We start from the raw sequence: 21701 nt of genomic DNA, 5'->3' as shown, positions 1-21701 counted from the left end.
ACGGTAAGTCACGGCCAGGGCTTGTCCCACTCTGCCCTTTGCGGGCAGGGGGCCGTGTTAGCTTCCCACTCTTTCCCGCCCCCCGGGCGCGTTCGGGTGGCGGCTTTCCAGGCGACGTTACATACCCCTTCTCTGCTCCGTTTGGGGCAGGGTGGGGGGGGGGGGGGGGGGGTATCAGTGGCTCACTCTTTCCCGCCCACCGGGCAGGATCGGGTGGGGGCTGGAGTAGCGTTCCACCCTTTCCCTCCCTCTGGGTTGGACGGGGTGGGCGCTGTTGGACTGTCTTCACAGTCTGTACCTCTATTGTCCTGGCCCGACAATCGTTCGCCTCCCCTATCGGGGTGGGCGGGCGGTGGGCTATAGGACTACAGCAGGTGGACGGAGGGGGGTCGGCCGTTGCTCGGTTCGTCTCTCTCCGTCGCTCTTACTGCTGTGACGAGCCACCCCCCTCCCCATCTGGGGCATGGGGTGGCTCAGGCCTTTCTACACAGCGGGGGTGCTATGTACGGCTTTCCAGGCTACGTTACATACTCCTTCTCTGCTCCTTTTGGGACAGGTGGCTGTGTTAGCTGCCCGCGTTTGTCGCGGGTCCACCCTTTCCCTCCCTCTGGGTTGGACGGGGTGGGCGCTGTTAGACTGTCTTCACAGTCTGTGCCTCTATGGCCTGGCCTGACAATCGTTCTCCTCATCTATCGAGGCCTTTCTACACAGCGGGGGTGCTATGTACGGCTTTCCAGGCTACGTTACATACTCCTTCTCTGCTCCATTTGGGACAGGTGGCTGTGTTAGCTGCCCGCGCTCGTCGCGGGTAGCGGTCGCGGAACAATGAGCTTGACTCTCTTTTGTTCTCGGCAGGGTGTCTCGCACAGTGGTCAGGGAACAATGAGCTTTGCTCCGTTTTGTTCTCTGCACGGGCTGTGCCGGCTGTCTACCTGGGACAGGCGGAGACAGAATATACTCTTTCTCTCCAGTCTCCCATTCTTTGTATTCACAATGGTCTGCGGGGACTCGGCTATAGTATCACCTGGCCAGTGGTCATTGTCCTTAGCCAGCATAGGTCACCCCCCCCCCCCCCCTCCTAGGGGTGGGTGAGTGATAGGGCTACTTGACTTTGGCAGGTGGACGAGCGAGGATCGGCCGTTTACGGCCGTTTCTCTGTTTCAGTCCTTACCCCCTCTAGGGGTTGCGGCTGTGCTGGACCACCCCCCTCCCCACTTGGGGTGAGTTGTGGTTCAAACCAGGTAGTCTGGTTCTTAGCACTGGGTTGCTTCTCTCGCACAGCGGGTGGGGTAAGATGCGCCGGGCCCGGCTTTGTCTTGTTTCTCCACTCTATCTCCTTCTCGGCAGAGATCTGTGCCAGTTACCAACCCCTCTTCCCCCCACCTCTTGTTCAGGTGGGCGGTGTTGGGTTGGCAGTCAGAGACTGATCACGCTTTTCATCCACACTCTTGGCGGTGTTATCGGCAGGAGTATTTAGTGCGCGACTTCCCCGGTCTCCCCTCCTTTTGTGTTTTACACAACTGGTGGTTAGGTTCCGACTCCTTGTTGGAGGAGGGGTAGTGTATAGGGTTGCCTACTGGTTGTAGGCTTCCCATACATAGAGCGGCTGCCTTTGCAGTTTACTTTGTCCCGGATAGGTTGGGGGTGTCTCTCTTCCTTCCTCTTCCGGGATGGCTTTGGGTTTTCACAGGCTTTCTCGCAATTTGTTTCATTTGCTGAGTCTCCGGTGATTGCCTACCTCATGCCACACTTTTGGCTTGTTCCGCACCTTAGGATAGTGGTCTTCAGCCTACACCTTTCCCGCTGCTTTATACGCAGGGGACTGCTGGCTTCGGGGTTTCAGGCTGCTTCGTCCTCACTTTTAGTGCGGAAGAAGATAGCAGGGAATTTTCAGGCTCAGGGTCTGATCTGCACTTTTTATTGCCAGGGGCTAGTTTCTGGCTTCGTTTACAGACCACAGGGAACATGGAGTTTTCATGATGTTACTCCTCCCTCTCCTCTCTGGAGGAGCTAGGATGGCATGGTTTGGAGTTTTCTGCTTTGGCTGAGACTCTCTTCTGTGCTTTCTTATAGGCAATCTTTTCCTCCCTGAACGCTCTTTTGGGTTAGGGAGGATGCCTTGGTTAAGGCTTTAGCCAGGCTGCTGGCAGCTTGGTCTAGGGTAGTCACTGAGCGGAGAAGTTTCTCGGTGACGTTTTAGGCCCACACTGTTTTTGCTTGGTGTGATCTCCTTCCTCTACAAGGGGTTTGATTTCATGCTGGTTGGAGGAAGCAAGGGTCAGGCTTTTTCGGGGGTTGTTAAGACCTACTCAATAGCTGGGATCTTTCCCTTCCTTCGTGGACCTCTGGCAGCGCATTTATGCGCTCCCGGTTGCAAAGGGGTGTTTTGGTTCAGTGTCGCCTCCCTCTCTGCGGGAGGTGGGTCGGCATGGGCTAGAGCTTTCAGCTTTGGCTGAGATTTTCCTCGGTGCTCTCACATGAGCTTTCCTTCTGCGTTTCTGCACACAGGAAAGGGCTCGGTTTCTGGGGGTGTTGGTCTCTGGACTATCTCGGGGGCTGGTTGAGCTTTTTCAAGGTCAATCAGCTTGTCAGCTGCACTTCCTTTTGGTGTTGAACCAGGCTTTTTGCCTGGTGCTCTCAGTAACCAGGCAAAATTCCGAGCTGTCCTTATCCCAGGTTTTTTACCTGGGCATGCTGTTCGACTTTGTCTCTTGGAAGGTTTATTCTTCACACAAGAGAGAATAGGGAGGCTTTTAGCGCTTTTCACTGCCAGACTGGCACGAGAGCAGGCCTCTGCGGGGTCTTTAGACCCGATCTTTGGTCGGACGGTATCGATAGCTTTGCTGGCCCTCTAGTCTTTCCTCAAGTTTTTTGGGGGGTTCGGCCTCACAGGTCTGGGACATGAGGGTCCGCCTCCAGAGTGGGTTCCTCCACGCGGGAAGGTGGCTGGAATCCTTTTGGATCGCTCAGGGGACTTTTTTCCCTAGCTTTGTTTCCCCCTGGACTTAGACCGCTTTTTGGATGCGTTTTCGTCTAGATGGGGTCTGCAATGGTGATTGCAGTCTTGAGGCTGTGATGTAGACGTGAATCCTTGGGCTTCTCTTTTGCCTGAGGTTAGGAGCAGTAGCTCTTAGTCTGCTAGCCTTTCCTTTTTGGCTATTTACAGGCATGTCCTGTTGCATTCGGGCAATTCGTCTGTTGCTTCTTATGTGAACTAGCTGGGGTGAGCAAGTTCTCACTCCCTGTCAGACAGAGTATAAGGGATTCTGATTGGGTTTTCACACTAAATCATTTTCTCAGGGGAATTTCTCCCCGGCCAGCTCTGCGATCGGGCCGACTCGCTCAGCAGGTCCTCTCAGGGCTTGCTCAGGGGTTGGCCCATCTGATTACGGGTCTGGAGGCGTGCTGTTTGTGTTTTAGATCATGGGTTCTTACTCTGTTCTTTGGGCACGAAGCATATATTTCCTCCACTTTATCTGTGTATGCTCCTTGTTTGGCCTCTTTGGCCAATTGGGGATTTAGAGCGGGGGTGCAACTCCTTAGCGCCCCTCTCTCAAGCCAGGTGGTTTTTCACCTCTGTTTCAGTTTTGGCTTTGGGCAGCTGGGCCTCTTCTTTGAGGTTCCGGCGTCTCGGCTATCTCAGCTGTTTTGAAACAAATAGGCCTCTCTTCTGTGGCTCATGGCCCTCTTGTGGGCATGATCAAGGACCTTGTTTTATGAGGTTTAGAGGCTCCCCCTTGGTTAGCGCGTGGGACTTTGTTCTACTTACTCTGGGCCTCAGCCCTATAGGGCAGTGAGGCGCATGCGTTTTTGGGGTTTGCCAGAGGATGTAGCCTTAGGGCTTTTGGTGCCGTTTGTTCATGGTTTTTGGCCAGGTTTTGGGGTTTCAGAAACCTGGTCAATATCCTCTGGTGTTTGATTCCCTCCTCTTGGGAGGATTTTCGCTCCGGGAGATTCGGATTTTCTAACTGTCTGGTTAGACTTTTTTAATCCCTTTTTTGACGTTACTGTCTTTTGGGAACCACGAGCTTTAGCTCAGGTTCTTATGTCTTTACAATGGAGCGAAAGAGACATCTTTTATTTGTCTCTCTCTAGGGGCTCTGCTACATTTATTGCCGTGTTGCGTTCTGGTCGCCTAGGCGAAGCTTTGCAAATGGCTTACTGGAGGTCAGATGATGTGTTCATCGGTTTCTATCTTTGGGATTTCTCCTGCACGCGGCTAGACGGCTCCAGTTCATTGCTGGTTTTAGTGGCTGCAGGGCAGGTTCTTACAAGGACATAAGTAGGTTCCCTCCACCTTTAGGAGGAATCTGCATTCATAAGAATTGGAGTAAGAATATGTGATTAAATCGAAAATTTTTAATTAAATTTTGATTTAATATAATATACTTACCCAATTCTTATAGTTAATACCCTCCCATCCGTCCCCGCTGGATTATGTCCTTGGGGGTTTGTTTGACTAATAGTCTCGAATGATTATTACGGATGCTGGCGCTCACGTGGTGCGCAGGGTGTTATGGGTAACCGAGCAAGGTCAGGCCATAGCAACGGCTATGGCGTCGCTTTTAGCTTGGTTACCACCCTACTAAGGGCAGGTAATTTGAGAGGTTTTTCGACATCTAGCATGTGGGACTAAAGTCAATGCATTCATAAGAATTGGGTAAGTATATTATATTAAATCAAAATTTAATTAAAAATTTTCGATTTATGTGGTCTGAAGATGCTTTTACGATGATTTTACCTGCAGCGTAGGGATATTCTTACAATCATAACAATGCCTTTTCTGTATTATGGTCAGTGTTGAGTCCAGGGCGTCAGTTACTGATGTATCAAAATCTGAAATGACTCGTCCTCTAATGGAGCAAAGTTTGTTTTTAAGGAGGCGTTCATGTCTGGATTTTAAGGGCTTGAACTGGGGGAAAGCACTGTGTAGCTTGTGTTAATGTTGTATAGCTAGGTTGATGGTCAAGACTTTATTCCTTTCTTCTCATGATTGCTGCTTCCGCTTTGCTTTAGTTCTCATCTGTGTTTGACGTGAAGTCACTGCTTTCAGCATCGTGTCAAGTGTACGGTGGAACCCCCCCTTTTAAGACCTCCACAAATCTGAGAAAATCAGGTCTTTAAATAAATACCGGCACGGTTGGCCTAGTTGTAAGGCGTCCGCCTCGTGATCGGGAGGTCGTGGGTTCGAACCCCGGCCGGGTCATACCTAAGACTTTAAAATTGGCAATCCAGTGGCTGCTCCGCCTGGCGTCTGGCATTATGGGGTTAGTGCTAGGACTGGTTGGTCCGGTGTCAGAATAATGTGACTGGGTGAGACTTGAAGCCTGTGCTGCGACTTCTGTCTTGTGTGTGGCGCACCTTTTATGTCAAAAGCAGCACCGCCCTGATATGGCCCTTCGTGGTCGGCTGGGCGTTAAGCAAACAAACAAACAAAGGTCTTTAAATGGAGGGAGTCTTTAAATGGAGGGAGTCTTAAAATGGAGGTACATTTTCAGAGGATGTGAACAGAGAATCTGAAAAACTGAGGTCTTAAATTGTTTTTGTTTTGACTCACCTGATTAATTGGTGAGTATTTGGATTCATGTGTCCGGTTGTATGGCTGGCCGACCGTGGACAAAAAACTTAACGTTGAGGTTATCTCGGAAGCTTTTCAAGCTAGACCTCTGAAACTTTGCACACTCTTAGAGTGTGATGATCTCACGAAGGGAGTGAAATCTTTTTAAGACCTACAAAACCCTAATAGATATGACGAAGGAGAGTCGTATAAAGCATTTGCTTTTCTTGTTATAATGGGGATTCCACTGTATATGTGCAGACTGCAGCTGACTAGAAGAATGGATTGTAAAAGGTGCCGCTATACTGTGGAGGTGTACATGTTTGATCAATTTATGCAAAAACCATTGTCCACGTGCATGACTGCGTAGTTTCACATTCCATTATTGTGTGTGGGTTGTTCACCTAAGTTCTGTCCATTAAATCGTTATTAAATGCATATAAATGTCCATTAAATCATAATTAAATGCATATAAATGGTTTAATTTTTTCAGATAATTTATTAGGGGGAGGGTTGTGTTTAGTGCTTGGCCTCATTACATGAATGGAAGTTGTGATACATATTTTGACTTCAAGCTGTGCTAACAAGAAAAGCAAAACTTACATTGTATTTATTTCTAATGGTTCGCACTGTAGTTTAAATTGTAAAACTGTTGATGTTTTTAAACTGAAAGTTTCAAATGTATACAAAGCTGTGTCTATGATGGTACTGGTATTGCGTTCAAGACTTATTCCTTCTCCTCTAAACGATCATGTTCACCATCGCAGATCTGCCCAGGATTTACATGGGAACAATTATCATCCTTCCACTTGGACTAATACCAAAAATCAACACCTTGACGGCTTTTTGTGCAAAGTGGGACATTTTTTGCCGATTATTTTTGCAGATTGACACAGGTGTCACTAACGAAGTTAATTCAGCAATAATCTGCCACTCTACACAGAGAGCGGCCAGGTTGTTCATTGCTGGTATGTGTCCTATTGGAAAGATGCTCTCATGGCATGCAAAAACAGGGGCAGGTTGGTGGCGGCGCACACGATTGCTCACACAGCAAGACTCCCCATGCTGCTTACTGTACACACTGGAAGCCCAAAACACGTACCAGAAATCCTTAGAGGGGGTCCCACAGTGCACTTAACTCATTGTCATTTTTTTTTTTTATTTTTTTTTCATTTTCATTACTTTATTGTCCCATCGCTGGGAAATTCGGGTCGCTTCCTCCCAGTGGAAAGCTAGCAGCAACGGAGTCGCGCTACCCAGGTGTCTGCGTGTTTAGGTGTATTCAGCCACCTGCACTTATGGCAGAATGACCAAGGTCTTTTACGTGCCATTGTGATGACACGGGGGTGGGACATGGCTTCCGTCTCTGGGTCTGCACATAAAGTTGACCCGTGTCCGTCCCGGCCCGAATTCGAACCTGCGACCTCTCGATCACAAGTCCAGTGCTCTACCAACTGAGCTACCGGGCCCCCAGTATGGCTTTATCTGACCAGGTACAGATATATCCGCTCAGACTGTTAGCTTTAGACGCTTCCTGTAAGGTCCATCTAACGCCTGCATTCCAGTGTGTTAATACAGTTGCTACACAGTTACTACAATTCTGAGTGACCTGCTGCAGCACAGCTGGTCACTGCTTAGGTGGGGTAGAAAGTGTTAACATGAAACCAGGAGGTCCTGAATTTGTGTTATGCTTACTATCGGTACTGATCTTCAGAATGTAATCGTCAGCTGGTTTCCATACAGAATCAACAAGAATGTACACTTGGCTGGACTTTCGAAGATGAGAACATTTCTGCTGGATCTCTACCGATGTGTAATTATGGAGTAAAGCTTACGGATATAACAAATCGCATTTGTGGAGGTCTGAAGGAACTTCAAAAAGTCCTTCTGGTCTTGGGGCCGTCTAGAGTTCTAGGCTGAAGTGCTTCAAGCGAAACTGGGTGCATTCAACTGGGTGCCATTCAACTGGGTGGGAACATAATAGCCACAGGGTCTGATTGGAGGAAATCACAACATCTCAATTTCAACCAATATGACCCTGCTGCTGCGTACCACCGATTGTTCACCGTTTTGCTTTGTAATTGTGCACCTCAACCGAAGGACCCCCCCCAAAAATTTAATTTGGGGTCCCAGACCCACCAGGTCAGGCATGGGAATTGCCACAAAATCGCGGATTTCCGCGAAAAGAAAATTACGTTTCAGCGAAAATAAAAAAATGTCCGCGGAAAAAAAAAGGTAAATCAAATTATATGTATACTATTCTCTCGATCCATTATTTGCTTGCACAAGAACTATCAAAATATTGGTCTAAAATGCTAAAATTCTATTTCCTTCCAGGTGGGTTTGCCCCCCTGGTCCCCCCAACGGGACTCTGCCCCTGTACCCCGCCGGGGCCCAGGCGGCCCCTGGACCTTGTCCTATTTTCAGAGTTTTTTTCTATTTTGGAATTCCCATGCCTGCTGAGGTAGATAGTCTTTGAGAAGCTCTGCTGAAGAAAGAATGTATACCTTTAACCTTTTTGTTCAGAAGACTCATAGTTTTGTTTTTATTGAGCCTGAAAGTGAAATTGATTAATGTATGGAACATTTAAACTATGATTACAAATGGTATGGTACACTTGTATTGCCTGGGAAAGATGACTGTGTTGCCCCCCGCGGGTTAGGGGGAGTCCCATATTGGTTGGGACGAGAAAGAATTTACCCGATGCTCCCCAGCATGTTGTAAGAGGCGACTAACGGATTTTGTTTCTCCTTTTACCCTTGTTAAGTGTTTCTTGTATAGAATATAGTTAATGTTTGTAAAGATTTTAGTCAAGCAGTATGTAAGAAATGTTAAGTCCTTTGTACTGGAAACTTGCATTCTCCCAGTAAGGTAATATATTGTACTACGTTGCAAGCCCCTGGAGCAAATTTTTGATTAGTGCTTTTGTGAACAAGAAACAATTGACAAGTGGCTCTATCCCATCTCCCCCCTTCCCTCCGTCGCGATATAACCTTGAACGGTTGAAAACGACGTTAAACACCAAATAAAGACAGAAAGAAAGATGACTGTGTTGTCTCTAGGCGTCTGATGCACTTATGTAAATAGAAATAATTTGAAGTGAAAAAACTATCTTATCTAGAGAGAATTGAATGGAAGAACGATTGTACAGTAATCTTTTGATCGCAGAATGCCTATTTGGTGATGATATTTGTGATAAGAGATGCATTTATACTTAATAAACATATCTCAAAAGAACTTTTTGTCAGTTGTCTACTTTTTATCCTGGAAGGTATCCCACAAGACGGGCGCATTGGTAAGACGTCGGCCTCCTAATCAGAAGGTCATGACTTCGAATCCCGGACGCGGCTGCCTGGTGGGTTAAGGGTGGAGATTTTTTCGATCTCCCAGGTCATGACTTATGTGCAGACCTGCTAGTGCCTTATCCCCCTTTGTGTGTACACGCAAGCACAAGACCAAGTGCGCACGGAAAAGATCCTGTAATCCATGTCAGAATTCGGTGGGTTATTGAAACACGAAAATACCAAGCATGCATCCTCCGAAAGCGGCGTATGGCTGCCTAAATGGTGGGGTAAAAACGGTCATACACGTAAACCCCCACTCGTGCAAAAAAACACGAGTCTTCTTCTTCTTCGTTCATGGGCTTAGACTCCCACGTTCACTCATGTTTTCAGCACGAGTGGATTTTTACGTGTATGACCGTTTTTACCCCGCCATTCAGGCAGCCATACGCCGATTTCGGGGGAGGCATGCTGGGTATTTTCGTGTTTCTATAACCCACCGAACTCTGACATGGATTACAGGATCTTTTCCGTGCGCACTTGGTCTTGTGCTTGCGTGTACACACGAAGGGGGTTAAGACACTAGCAGGTCTGTACATAAGTTGACCTGGGAGATCGGAAAAATCTCCACTCTTAACCCACCAGGCGGCAGCGACCGGGATTCGAACTCACGACCTCCCGATTAGGAGGCCGACGTCTTACCACCACGCCACTGCGCCCGTCTGAAAAAAAAAAAAAAAAACACGAGTGTACGTGGGAGTTTCAGCCCATGAACGCAGAAGAAGAAGGTAATCCCACACACACTATACTCGCTTTGCCTGAAGGCATGGTCTTGTCAAGATACATGTAAATAATAAGGAAGATTTTTATTTCCCAACCTATGGCTACAGTTGGGGATGAAAGTTTACACACAAAATTGGAACATAATAACTTGAACATGGCGGGTGTAACGTACTGCATTTGCACACAGAATTGACTTATCAAGAAAAAACATTCTGTGAAATATTTTGATGTCAATGACACTTCATATCATTGAATCAGTTTCTCTTGGGGCTCGACTCTCTGTCTTTCTTGATCTGTCCTTCTGTGTCTATCATTCCCTCTCTCTCTCGATCTCTTTCTTCTCCCTCTCTCCCCTACCTCTCCAGATGGTAGAGGTGAAGGGATGTGGGAGGGAGAGAGAGGGGGGTGAGGTAAAAGAGTGTATGAGTGTGTGTCTTCTTCTCGTTCACTCCTTCTAGACAACCACTCCTGTGGCACGCACGAATGCCGCGCGCGCCCCGTCTTCTTTAGGGCCGCCAGGTCGCCATGCATTCTGTTGTGTCCCATTCATAATCTGAAGAGGATGACCTGCTCCTCACTGTTCTGGCATTAGTATCTGTCCGTCTTCTTGTGTCTGGGGTGCTCTTTCTGCCATTTTTTTTCGTGAGATGGTCTTGATGGTCTTTTCTTCTTGGTAGGAGACCAATTCGTTTGGCTGTTCTAAGAGACCTCCTTACCTTTGCAAGTCTGTCCGCCGTTTCGTTTCCACGGACTCAACAGTGGGCAGGGACCCATTGTAGCGTGATGTCAGCTTTTGAGCTCAGAGTCGAGAGGGCCAACGCAATGTGTGTGTGTGTGTGTGTGAGGGAGATTGCTGATTTGGTCTTCGCTGGGGGTATTCAGTGCCTTGGTTGGTGGACGACTGTGCCAAAAGCATTGCATGCACTTCTAATTAATATGTTATTTGTTTAAAAGCTGTACTAACTCTTTGGGATATGGATACATGTGAACTAGGATGAAGTGTCACAATCTAGAAAAAGATTACATGCTCAAACACAAAATCTAGAGAAACAAGAGGCTCCCGTAAGAAATCGACAAACAGTAACACAAACTCATTCACTCCGTCACACATACACACACACAGTAAGCATAGGTGACACGGTGCAAGAGTGGGAGACACTAGATCTAGATCTGTCTGTCTGTAGCCTACTTACAGGGACACGACTGCCAGATCGACACTGCGCTTTCGACAGCGCTTTCTCGCGCACACACTGGAAACACGCTCTGCAGATCAACCTGTAGGAAATCTCCTTTGGTATCTTCTTTATCTATTTTTCTGGGGCTACGAAACCGAACAATGTGAAATCTTCTTCCCCGAATCGGCGAACTGCAGCTGGGTGAGAACTGTATCTATACCACAATCCTTCACGCGATCTGACTTAACCTTGACCCCTGACCTGGTCTACATCTTTGGATACACACTATACATATGTGCCGACGAAATGTTGATCATTGCTTCAATACTTTGAAGCTGTTGCTTGGATAATAACCAGGTAAAATTAGTATTTTTCGGTGTTCAGTCAAAATTGTTAAAGTTTCTATCACACACATACACACGCACAGACAGACAAAAGTTAGCATCGCATAGGCTACACTTACGTGAGCCAAAAACAATACACACTCAAACACCTGTCTAAGTAAAATAATACACACTCAAAAACACACAATTCTTGTTGATATCTTTATTCCATACATTCATACATTTTACTGGCGGCAGGGGATGTAGCTCAGTCGGTAGCGCGCTGGATTTGTATCCAGTTGGCCGCTGTCAGCGTGAGTTCGTCCCCACGTTCGGCGAGAGATTTATTTCTCAGAGTCAACTTTGTGTGCAGACTTCTCCTCGGTGTCCGAACACCCCCCGTGTGTACACGCAAGCACAAGACCAAGTGCGCAACGAAAAAGATCCTGTAATCCATGTCAGAGTTCGGTGGGTTATAGCAACACGAAAATACCCAGCATGCTTCCTCCGAAAGCGGCGTATGGCTGCCTAAATGGCGGGGTAAAAACGGTCATACACGTAAAAGCCGTGGGAGTTTCAGCCCATGAACGAACAAACAAAACTGGCGGCAGTTAATCATAAATCGTAATCCAACTACACTCTTATCACCATCAGACACTTTTGTGAGCAACAAACGTACTGCAATAGCCAGCCCTCGCATACAATGGCTTCAAGAGCAAGAATCCAAAATCAAACTGCAAACATTCCACATTTCACAATCAAGTGCCAAGATTGGCCGGTTATAAAGACCCTAGACTCTATCGGTATTCCAAGCTCTCGTAATCTCTCGCAAACTAATCAGAGCAATAGCATTAAGCATGCGGTACAGCGATCTCGTGCGAGCTGCACAAGCCAAGGTTCGAAGTTCTCGCGATGTTCAAAGCATAACAAAGAGCGTGTCTCGCGAGAGCTGCTCAGATACCGAAAAGGTCTCTTGGGTCAATGTACTTGTGGATGTTTTGTTTTATAAAAAAATTGAATTTTTCAATAAGGCAAAAAAAAAAAAGGCTGTTTACGGTAACATAGGCAAACAAAATAGGGTCGGTAGGTCGGGATATATTTTTTTCCTTCCCAAAAAACATATTTTTAAGTTATTTTGCCAAAAAACAAAGACTTTTTTTTTCTTCCCCCAAATGCCAAAAAAAAGTCTAGGGTCGCGCGAAAAAACAGGGTCGGTCCCGGATACCGTAAACAGACTTTTTTTTGTTGGCCTAACTAACCATTCTTGTTTGATTCTTCAAGAGCAGATTAATAGTTTTCCTGTATCTTGATTATTCACAAAACCAGCGCCATGCATTCATTACACCAACAACTGCGCCAGCATTGATCCAGGAATTTCTTTTTTGCTAATGCAGTTCGGATAAATTCAGTTATCCGTATGCCGGAGAGTACATGTTACATGAGTCATAATCCGACAAAATAATGCAATTTATAGACAAGTTGTGAGAAACCATAGTTTCAGTGTGAAAAAATTGAACAAAGAATGAAGTATATTTTCAGTAAGTATAATCATGTTAAAACATGTGCTATGCAGTCAGAATGTCTATAATCAAGCAGGATAGCATTTCCCTTTCCCCCTTTCTGTGTGATAGCCTTTCTTTCTTTCTTTCTTTATTTGGTGTTTAACGTCGTTTTCAACCACGAAGGTTATATCGCGACAGGGAAAGAGGGGGAGATGGCCGGGATAGAGCCACTTGTTAATTGTTTCTTGTTCACAAAAGCACTAATCAAAAAATTTGCTCCAGGGGCTTGCAACGTAGTACAATATATGACCTTATGATAGCCTTTCAATTTTTAAACATATCACAAACCATCAATAGACAACAGAAATGAAATATTGCTTTAAATGACGTTTAACTGCGAGTATGCCTATGTACTTGGAATGCATGCCTAAATAAAATAAAAAATAATAAAAAATGCATCAAATGTAATAAATATGTAATTTCTGTCTGTGTGACCCGTCCCTACAAACCTCTTGCCACGTTTGAAGCGCCGAATAGTAATATATTTCTGACGATATTTTCATGGATCCGATTTGACAAACAAGTATGTGAGAAAATGGGGTATATTTTTGTTTTGTTGACAAAATGAGTCTTAAAGTTATCAACTTGAGCAAAGTATGTCGTGTACATAACATGCAAACAATAGATTTATTTTGTCTTTCTTAGTTTTGAAATGTCAAGCCTCTGACAGCACAGAGGGTCTTGGTCAGCACCTAGGTCTGTTGGAATTCTGTTGGAGTTAAGAAGGTACAATGTATTTCAGTACAGGATTTACGGAAATGCAGAATTGTATGCAAAATAACCTGTTAAGTTTTTTTGTTTTTTTTCACAAAACATTTGGTACGCAGTGACATAGATTTGACACCATTTGCATTATCAAGACCAAAATGTTGAACATGTAATTTAAGATCTGTCAACGTAATCATATGCCAATGGTTTTCAGCACGTAACTCAAAAGTATGCTGTCCAACTTGCTATCACCCCTTTTTCCCAGAGTACGTACGCTGTCACATATATTAACCTTGAATGGTTGAAAACGACGTTAAACACCAAATAAAGAAAGAAAGATGTCACATATATCAGAGTTACATGTGTATATCATGTATACCTTCATACATATGTGTACTGTACCTTCATACATACATGTAACGTACGAATCATACTCAAAACCATCGCTGATGAATTTGAAGAAAACTACCAAACACAAAAGTCTTGATCAAATGAGGCAGAACGCGCGCTACTTTAAGATCTGAGAAACAAAAGGACATAAGGGCTTTAAATGCATGACTCTCATCTACTCTTGTTGTACACATCGTATGCATTTAGAGCGTTTATACCGTCCCTTTGTTTCTCAGATACCGAAAGCAAAACAAAACACAGCGGCAAGTGTCTCACACTAACAAAGGTGAACAATCTGGCCATAAGCAAGGATATAATAAAACAAACTTGAAAAGAAACCGTTTCTTTCTTTCTTTATTTGGTGTTTAACGTCGTTTTCAACCATGAAGGTTATATCGCGACGGGGAAAGGGGGGAGATGGGATAGAGCCACTTGTCAATTGTTTCTTGTTCACAAAAGCACTAATCAAAAATTTGCTCCAGGGGCTTGCAACGTAGTACAATGTATTACCTTACTGGGAGAATGCAAGTTTCCAGTACAAAGGACTTAACATTTCTTACATACTGCTTGACTAAAGTCTTTACAAACATTGACTAAATTCTACACAAGAAACACTTAACAAGGGTAAAAAGAGAAACAGAATCCGTTAGTCGCCTCTTACGACATGCTGGGGAGCATCGGGTAAATTCTTCCCCCTAACCCGCGGGGGGTAAAGAAACCGTTGCAGCCATTAGTTTCAGTTTTAGTTTATTGCAATTGACTTATCCAAAAAATCACTGTTCACACTGGACGTTGGTAAGAGCAACATATATACTGACTTTCACGTAATGGAGCAGCAGACTAATTTCTACCATGAATCCCCACAATTTGATATTGTACATTAATCTACACAGATTTCAATCAGTACTCTGTAGCACTTGATACTCATACAACCACAGTACTCTTCAGAACGATATTCATACAATCTATGTATCTCTTTTTACACAATCATGGAGTTCAAACATCAGAACTTTTCCGTCTCTGAAACAATTTAGCAAAAATGTCACCAGAACTTGTACAATGGTACCCATGATGAGAGGACACCCTTGGAACTAACTATAAGTAGCTTAATTGTCACAACAGGCATATTTTGGTCATGATTGCAGTGGAACCCTAATTTAAGACCCCCAAGAAATCTGAAAAAAAAATTAGGTCTTAAGAAAGAGGGAGTCTTAAAATGGGGGTGTAGATGAAGAGAAAATCTGAGAAAACAGCTAGGGTCTTAAAAGGGAGGGAGTCTTCAATCGGGGGGTCTGAAAACGGGGGTTCCACTGCATAGACAAAGGGACAGCAGAAGGTGTCCTTTCTTAGGAAGTGTCCTCTTATCGGAGGGGCCTCCCATCACAGGTACCACAGTATGTTCCAAATTGTGAAAAGCAGCAGCTAAAACAACAAGCATAAGCTGAGAATATCAAGTTGGGAAGTCACACACCTACGACACTAAAGCCAGACTATGGACACGGCTTAGCACAATGAAATGAGTCTTGGCGTACGTTTCATACGTCAATCAGTACACATATTATGATGATATTATGACAAAAACAAAAATGAGTGTATTTACAGAGAGAGGATATTACAAACATACTCACAACTTGTTCATGTGTATAATGGTGATAATGGTGTTCAATAAATAGTACAGTATACATGTGTTTTCTGACAACAAAATGTGATGCTCTGATGTCTCTGCCACCAATTAACCAGCCTGGGTTTACGTGTATAGCTTGAGGAACAGTTATATACAGTCCATTTCAGTTCTGATGAGAAAGAACTAAAGACAAAGAAAATTAGAGGATATAAGGTCGCCGTTCACTTTAACATTCACACGTAACCTGCCCTGACAAAGAACCACAAAGCATGCAGTTGTTCAGAAGCTTCAAATACTGTTCACCAATGCAAGTCAATATGACGCGTGCAACCATTCAACCCTCAAGGTTTCACAGTCAAAATATATTTACAGAACAACAACAAAATCAAACCAACATGGTGCACAAAGTCAGAGACTGTGAAATAATGCTTTCTCATAAATTCGCACATGCCAAAAATGGCTGAGGCGAAGTCAACACAAATCAAGAAAGAAAACACTGTCTGTTGGTATGGAAGCTTATACTCAAAACTTTGACAATAGACCAGTAGATAAAAGCATATGAGTGAGAAGAAAAAAATTCAATCTGCCTTTAAGTCACGCTAATTGCTATATTTTTAACATAAAAGTTCACCAATTCTGTTTCGCTTTTTTTTCTCTCCAAAATCTTAACCCAGAATACCAAAAAGCACCAAAGACAGAACTTTGGCAACTGCTATTTTGTACACTCCACCGTTCAGAAAGCAAAACAGTAATAGACAAGGGAGAATAAAAAATCATAAAAAATGACAACCAAAGTTAATATCATCAACACCATCTGAGATTCTACCAATGAACAATTAATAATGACAGATGTTTGGAATATCTGATGATTTGGATGGGGGGAAACAAAATCAAATGTAAGTCTCACCAAACAAATATATTTTCCTCAAAGTCTCCTTGTTAATGTTCTATGTAATACAAAAATAATTAGTGTTGACTTTACAAAAGCAAAAGTACATAGTCATGCTCTTTCAAATCAAAGAACTGTAAGTTTTCTTTAACAGGAGGAACAATGACAGTGAGACAACTTAACAATGACTTGCCAGACACCGACTTGGAATGCAACGCAAAGCTCAAACATGACAAATCAAGTTAACTATAAAACATAAGCTTGCAATTTCAACAACTTCACTAAATCTCCAGCGCATAAAAATGATTGGAAGAGCGGTTTGTCATAAATACAAATTAATAACTTCATGCTTTGCATGGACATCTACTGACAGTCATCAACGAAATGCAAGCAAACTCTGATATTTAGTGGACCGCCACCAATGTAAGACTCCCCCATTTGAAGACATAATTTTGTCAAATGTTATGGACATCTACTGACAGTCATCAACGAAATGCAAGCAAACTCTGATATTTAGTGGACCCCCACCAATGTAAGACTCCCCCATTTGAAGACATAATTTTGTCAAATGTTTTGTTCAGAATGTCTGTAAATTTAGCCCCATCTTAAGGCTACCTTTCATTTACAACCTGGCTTGCTTCGATTTGTGTAATGCCCAAACCAAGCTCTAATTAAAGCAACTTATGAAATGACAGGAGATTGTAACATTAGGTATTTCAAAGTATAGAATCCTGGCATATTGGCTTCACACACACATAAACTCACTCCATCTCTCTTTATCTCCCAGCCTACCCACTGACACACACACACATGCACGCACATTATACATAGAAGAAAATAATGATATACTGCAAAATACCGTAGGAATGTGAACATACAAGCTAAGATGACCATGTAATGCACTTTAGCACATATTTGAATTCCGAATACGAACAAAAATAACCTTCTGCTGAATAATACAACATGTCATCTTATTCTCTAACCGGTACACACTCCAAATGTATACAAGTTATTAAACTCACATGCGATGAACTGACATTCAGTTTGTTTGTTTGTTTGTTTGTTAACTTGCTTGTTTGTTTGTTTGTTCATTTTTTTTCTTTGTCTGACCCGACATCCATTTTCTTGTTCTGTTTGTTTGTTTTGTGTTTTTGTGTGTGTGTTTGTTCTTGAACACAGCTACAAAATTAATTCTTCAACAAGAGCTTGAGTGCAGGAACATTTTAGGTATCTTCAGTCTTGTTGCACACTGGCACATGATACTCTACAAGAATTTCAAATCACATTCTATCGCTAAGAATACAAGTTAATGGGTCATAATGTACAATACAGCAATCACAGGTAGATTGAGGTGTACAGTGATATATATGTTGTATTCATACAGCCATAATTATAACATAGAATCATATACAATGAAAATTGCCAGCATACACTCACACTGTCACTATATGTTAAAGATGAGTACAAACATATTATCATAGGGTAGGTGTGCAAAAATTTACAGTCAAAATAGGCCATAAGACATGAGATTTTATTCAACTGTTCTTTAAATAAGTGTTAATGAACGTAAACTCGGCAGTCTTTCAATTCCTGATAACATTTCATTCAAATCTGTGCCAAAAAATACTGATTTGTAGAAGAACAAAAAAAAGCTAACTTATCTGAAAAGTGTGAATGCAGGAAGCATAAACAAATTTAAAATAGGATTAATATTGGAATCAAAAACAAACTGACCTGCATTTATGTACAGAACTAAGGTGTGAATATCTGATCCTCGGCATAACATCTTCACTAAACATGTGCCAGCTAAGTGTAAAAATGCCTTGCAACAGCAAATAAATGCAATCTAAGTGGCAAGTGCCTATGGTGCTGGTAACAGCGAAATTGCTCAAGAAATGATTTCTAGAAAACAAGACAACTAACCTGCAAGAAAGATGATGCGAGAAAAGCAAACAACTGAGAGGGAGCTAAATTAAAAGCTGTGTGTGTGTGTGTGTGTGTGTGTGTGTGTGTGTGTGTGTGTGTGTGTGTGTGTGTGTGTGTGTGTGCGAGCATGCGTGCATACATCCCTGTGTTAGTGCATTTTGTTTGTTTATTTGTTGCTTAACGTCCAGCCGACTACGCAGAGCCATATCAGGACGAGGAAGGGGGGGATGAAGGGGGCCACTTGTCAAGCGATTCCTGTTTACAAATGCACTAACCCATTACTTGTGTCCCAGCAGGCTTTAGTAAAACTAAATTAATACCTACTGGAAGATTACCAGTTTCCAGTATGTTAAAATAGGCTTAACCTATCTACTGCTGGACTTACATCAGAACACTAACAGATTAAACTATACATGAATCGCGAGACAAGCGGCAAGAGAAGAGATTTTTGGAAAAAATACAGGTGAATGAGCAAGAAGGCAGAAAAAAGAAAAGAATTCATGAAGAAAAAGAGAGCATGACAGGAAAGAGGAACCAAAAATCTACCTAACAGCAAACAAGAAAGCTCCTGCGGTTCCAAAAACAGGAGGGGCCTTTAATTTCATAACCGCAGTGCCCCACTGCGGGACTCTGTGTGTGTGTGTGTGTGTGTGTGTGTGTGTGTGTGTGTGTGTGTATATGCGCGAGCATGCGTGCATACATCCCTGTGTTAGTGCATTAACTTGTGCAGGTGCTAGCAAGCATGCAGAACAGAAGACCTGAAACATTAATGCTGTGATCACACACACCAATCACACATTGGAACATGTGACTCCCGGGTCACGGTTTTGAATACGGGCCAACCTTTTGTGCAGACTCAGAGGTGATATCCATGGCCCACCCCTGTGTCACCACTGTTCTTTCTTTCTTTATTTATTTGGTGATTAACGTCGTTTTCAACCACGAAGGTTATATCGCGACGGGGAAAGGGGGAGAGATGGGATAGAGCCACTTGTTAATTGTTTCTTGTTCACAAAAGCACTAATCAAAAAATTGCTCCAGGGGCTTGCAACGTAGTACAATATATTACCTTACTGGGAGAATGCAAGTTTCCAGTACAAAGGACTTAACATTTCTTACATACTGCTTGACTGTCACCACTGTGGCATGGAAAAGACCTCGGTCATACGACCAGATCACACATACACTGATGCACACCCCTCATGGTTAGCACATTACACTTGTCACTGCCAGCTTTCCACTGAGAGGAAGTGACCCAAATTTCCCAGCAATGGGACCATAAAGTCAAGAAATTGGCAACAATAATGAAATATAAGCGACAAGAGAGAAATCTGAAACACGGGGAGGGGGAAGAAAAGAAAACAAGAATGAGGTCATCTCTAGACACATACATTTACACCAATTGTAATGCCAGCAAATAGCACCAGAGTTGATACCAGAAAAAATAACAGAAATAAAAGGGGGAAATATTGAAACAACCTACATATGTTCAAAGAGGTTTTCCTCCTTTGCAAAAAACCCACAAACATTCAAACTAATATAAGGGAATTTAGTCAACAGTACCATCACTTTTTGCATGGACCATCTTTATCACTTTTCTTCAAAGGGGTCTGGTTTGGGTTTGTCTTTCGTTTGAAAAATGTAGTTTTCAACTTTCTGTCATTTTAGGTTTTCCACACAACAGAGACAGACAAAGACACACACGGATGCATGCACACACACGCTCGGAAACACACACACAACCACACCCACTTTCCATCATTTTCATCTTCATCATGACACTGGCAATTCCTTAGTCATAAACAACAATATTATCTTCACTTTGGACAATAAAGTGTGTTACTGTGTAAGTAAATGACAACATAACTTTTACAGGAAAAAAAACAAAAAACAATTTACAATATCAAAAAGTAATTGCAGAAATTCACAAAAGAGATCTAATCACAGAGTCCACCAAGTGAAAGCTTATCCCAATTCACACTGCCGTTAAACAACAACACAAATCTTAACAGGAAAAAAATTCTTGAGAAAAAGGATCATCATCATACATGGTATGGGTACAAAATATCACAACTCAGCATTCACAGCTCTCTAACACCAAAAACTTTAAGACACACACAGAAAAACATAAATGAAGCTTCATAATTGAAGCATGTGTCTTTTTCAAGATCCCACATATACGCTAAACATACCAGCTAATTGTTTTATCTACAGCATAATTGTAACACAGTGGCGCTGATTTGAAGCAGAATTAGAAGCCCGTAGCAATGCGTGGAAAGTCGTAATGGTCAAGGTCCCAAGTTGTTCCGTGGCTGAGTGAAGAACAGGTGCTCATGGGAAGACAGAGAGAGAGAGAGAGAGAGAGAGAGAGAGAGAGAGAGAGAGAGAGAGAGAGAGAGAGAGAGAGAGAGAGAGAGAGAGAGAGAGAGAGAGAGAGAGAGAGACAGGGAGAGACAGAGACACAGAGAGAGACAGAGAGAGAGAGAAAGGGAGAGAGAGAGAGGGAAAATGAGAGAGAGAGAGAGAGAGAGAGAGAGGGAGAGAGAGCAAGAGAGAGAGAGAGACAGTGAGAGAGAGAGAGAGAGAGAGAGAGAGAGAGAGACAGTGAGAGAGAGAGAGACAGTGAGAGAGAGAGAGAGTGAGACAAAAAGACAGAGAAAGAGAGAAAGAGAGATTGTGTGTGTGGAGAGTGGATGAGTGAAGGTTGAGTGTTGGACAAGTCTTGTCACACAAAGAGTGGATGAGTGAAGAGTGTTGGACAAGTCTTGTTACACGAAGAGTGGATGAGCGAAGAGCGTTGGACAAGTCTTGTCACAGGAAGAGTGAATGAGTGAAGAGTGTTTGACAAATCTTGTCACACGAAGAGTGGATGAGCGAAGAATGTTGGACAAATGTCGTCACAAGAAGGGGTTGGTGGACGTCCCTCGTGGCGGAACCTGTTGCTGGTTGACTGCACTCTGAAATTAAAATAATGACAACATTTAAAAAAGATAAAGTCAAAAGAATTAATTACAATATTAATTAACAGACACATCTTTAATATAATATAGATATTAGAACAGTAGTTTAATAATAATATAGATATTTATATAGAACAGTGCAGTCCTTCTCATATGTCAGAGATCACCTTCACAGATCTGTTCAGGTTTAGATCTACTCGTGATAGGAACAATCCTCTCTTTTGGACTTCACATCCCAAAACTCAACAGCCTTGCTGCTTGAGAGCTTTTGTTTTTTGTTGAATTAATTGTGTAAGTTTGTTTGTTTGTTCGTTCATGGGCTGAAACTCCCACGGCTTTTACGTGTATGACCGTTTTTACCCCGCCATTTAGGCAGCCATACGCCGCTTTCAGAGGAAGCATGCTGGGTATTTTCGTGTTTCTATAACCCACCGAACTCTGACATGGATTACAGGATCTTTTTCGTTGCGCACTTGGTCTTGTGCTTGCGTGTACACACGGGGGTGTTCGGACACCGAGGAGA

General features: G+C 43.4%; 1 protein-coding gene across 4 annotated transcripts in view; it reads right to left on the bottom strand.

Moving 5' to 3' along the window:
• Positions 1–13226: 13226 nt before the first annotated feature.
• LOC138983816 (arf-GAP domain and FG repeat-containing protein 1-like) overlaps positions 13227–21701 on the bottom strand; it is a 43630-nt gene continuing 35155 nt past the window's right edge. For all 4 annotated transcript variants that reach the window (XM_070357144.1, XM_070357145.1, XM_070357147.1 and 1 more), the window contains one exon: positions 13227–21175. In XM_070357144.1, the coding sequence (XP_070213245.1) occupies positions 21116–21175 (60 nt within the window). In that variant the 3' untranslated portion in view covers positions 13227–21115. The remainder of the gene's footprint in view (positions 21176–21701) is intronic.

This window comes from Littorina saxatilis, linkage group LG13 (genome assembly GCF_037325665.1).
Source record: "Littorina saxatilis isolate snail1 linkage group LG13, US_GU_Lsax_2.0, whole genome shotgun sequence".
NCBI classification, from domain to species: domain Eukaryota; kingdom Metazoa; phylum Mollusca; class Gastropoda; order Littorinimorpha; family Littorinidae; genus Littorina; species Littorina saxatilis.
The sequence above is the reverse complement of the archived record's forward strand: the minus strand, read 5'-3'. Positions and strand labels throughout refer to the sequence as shown.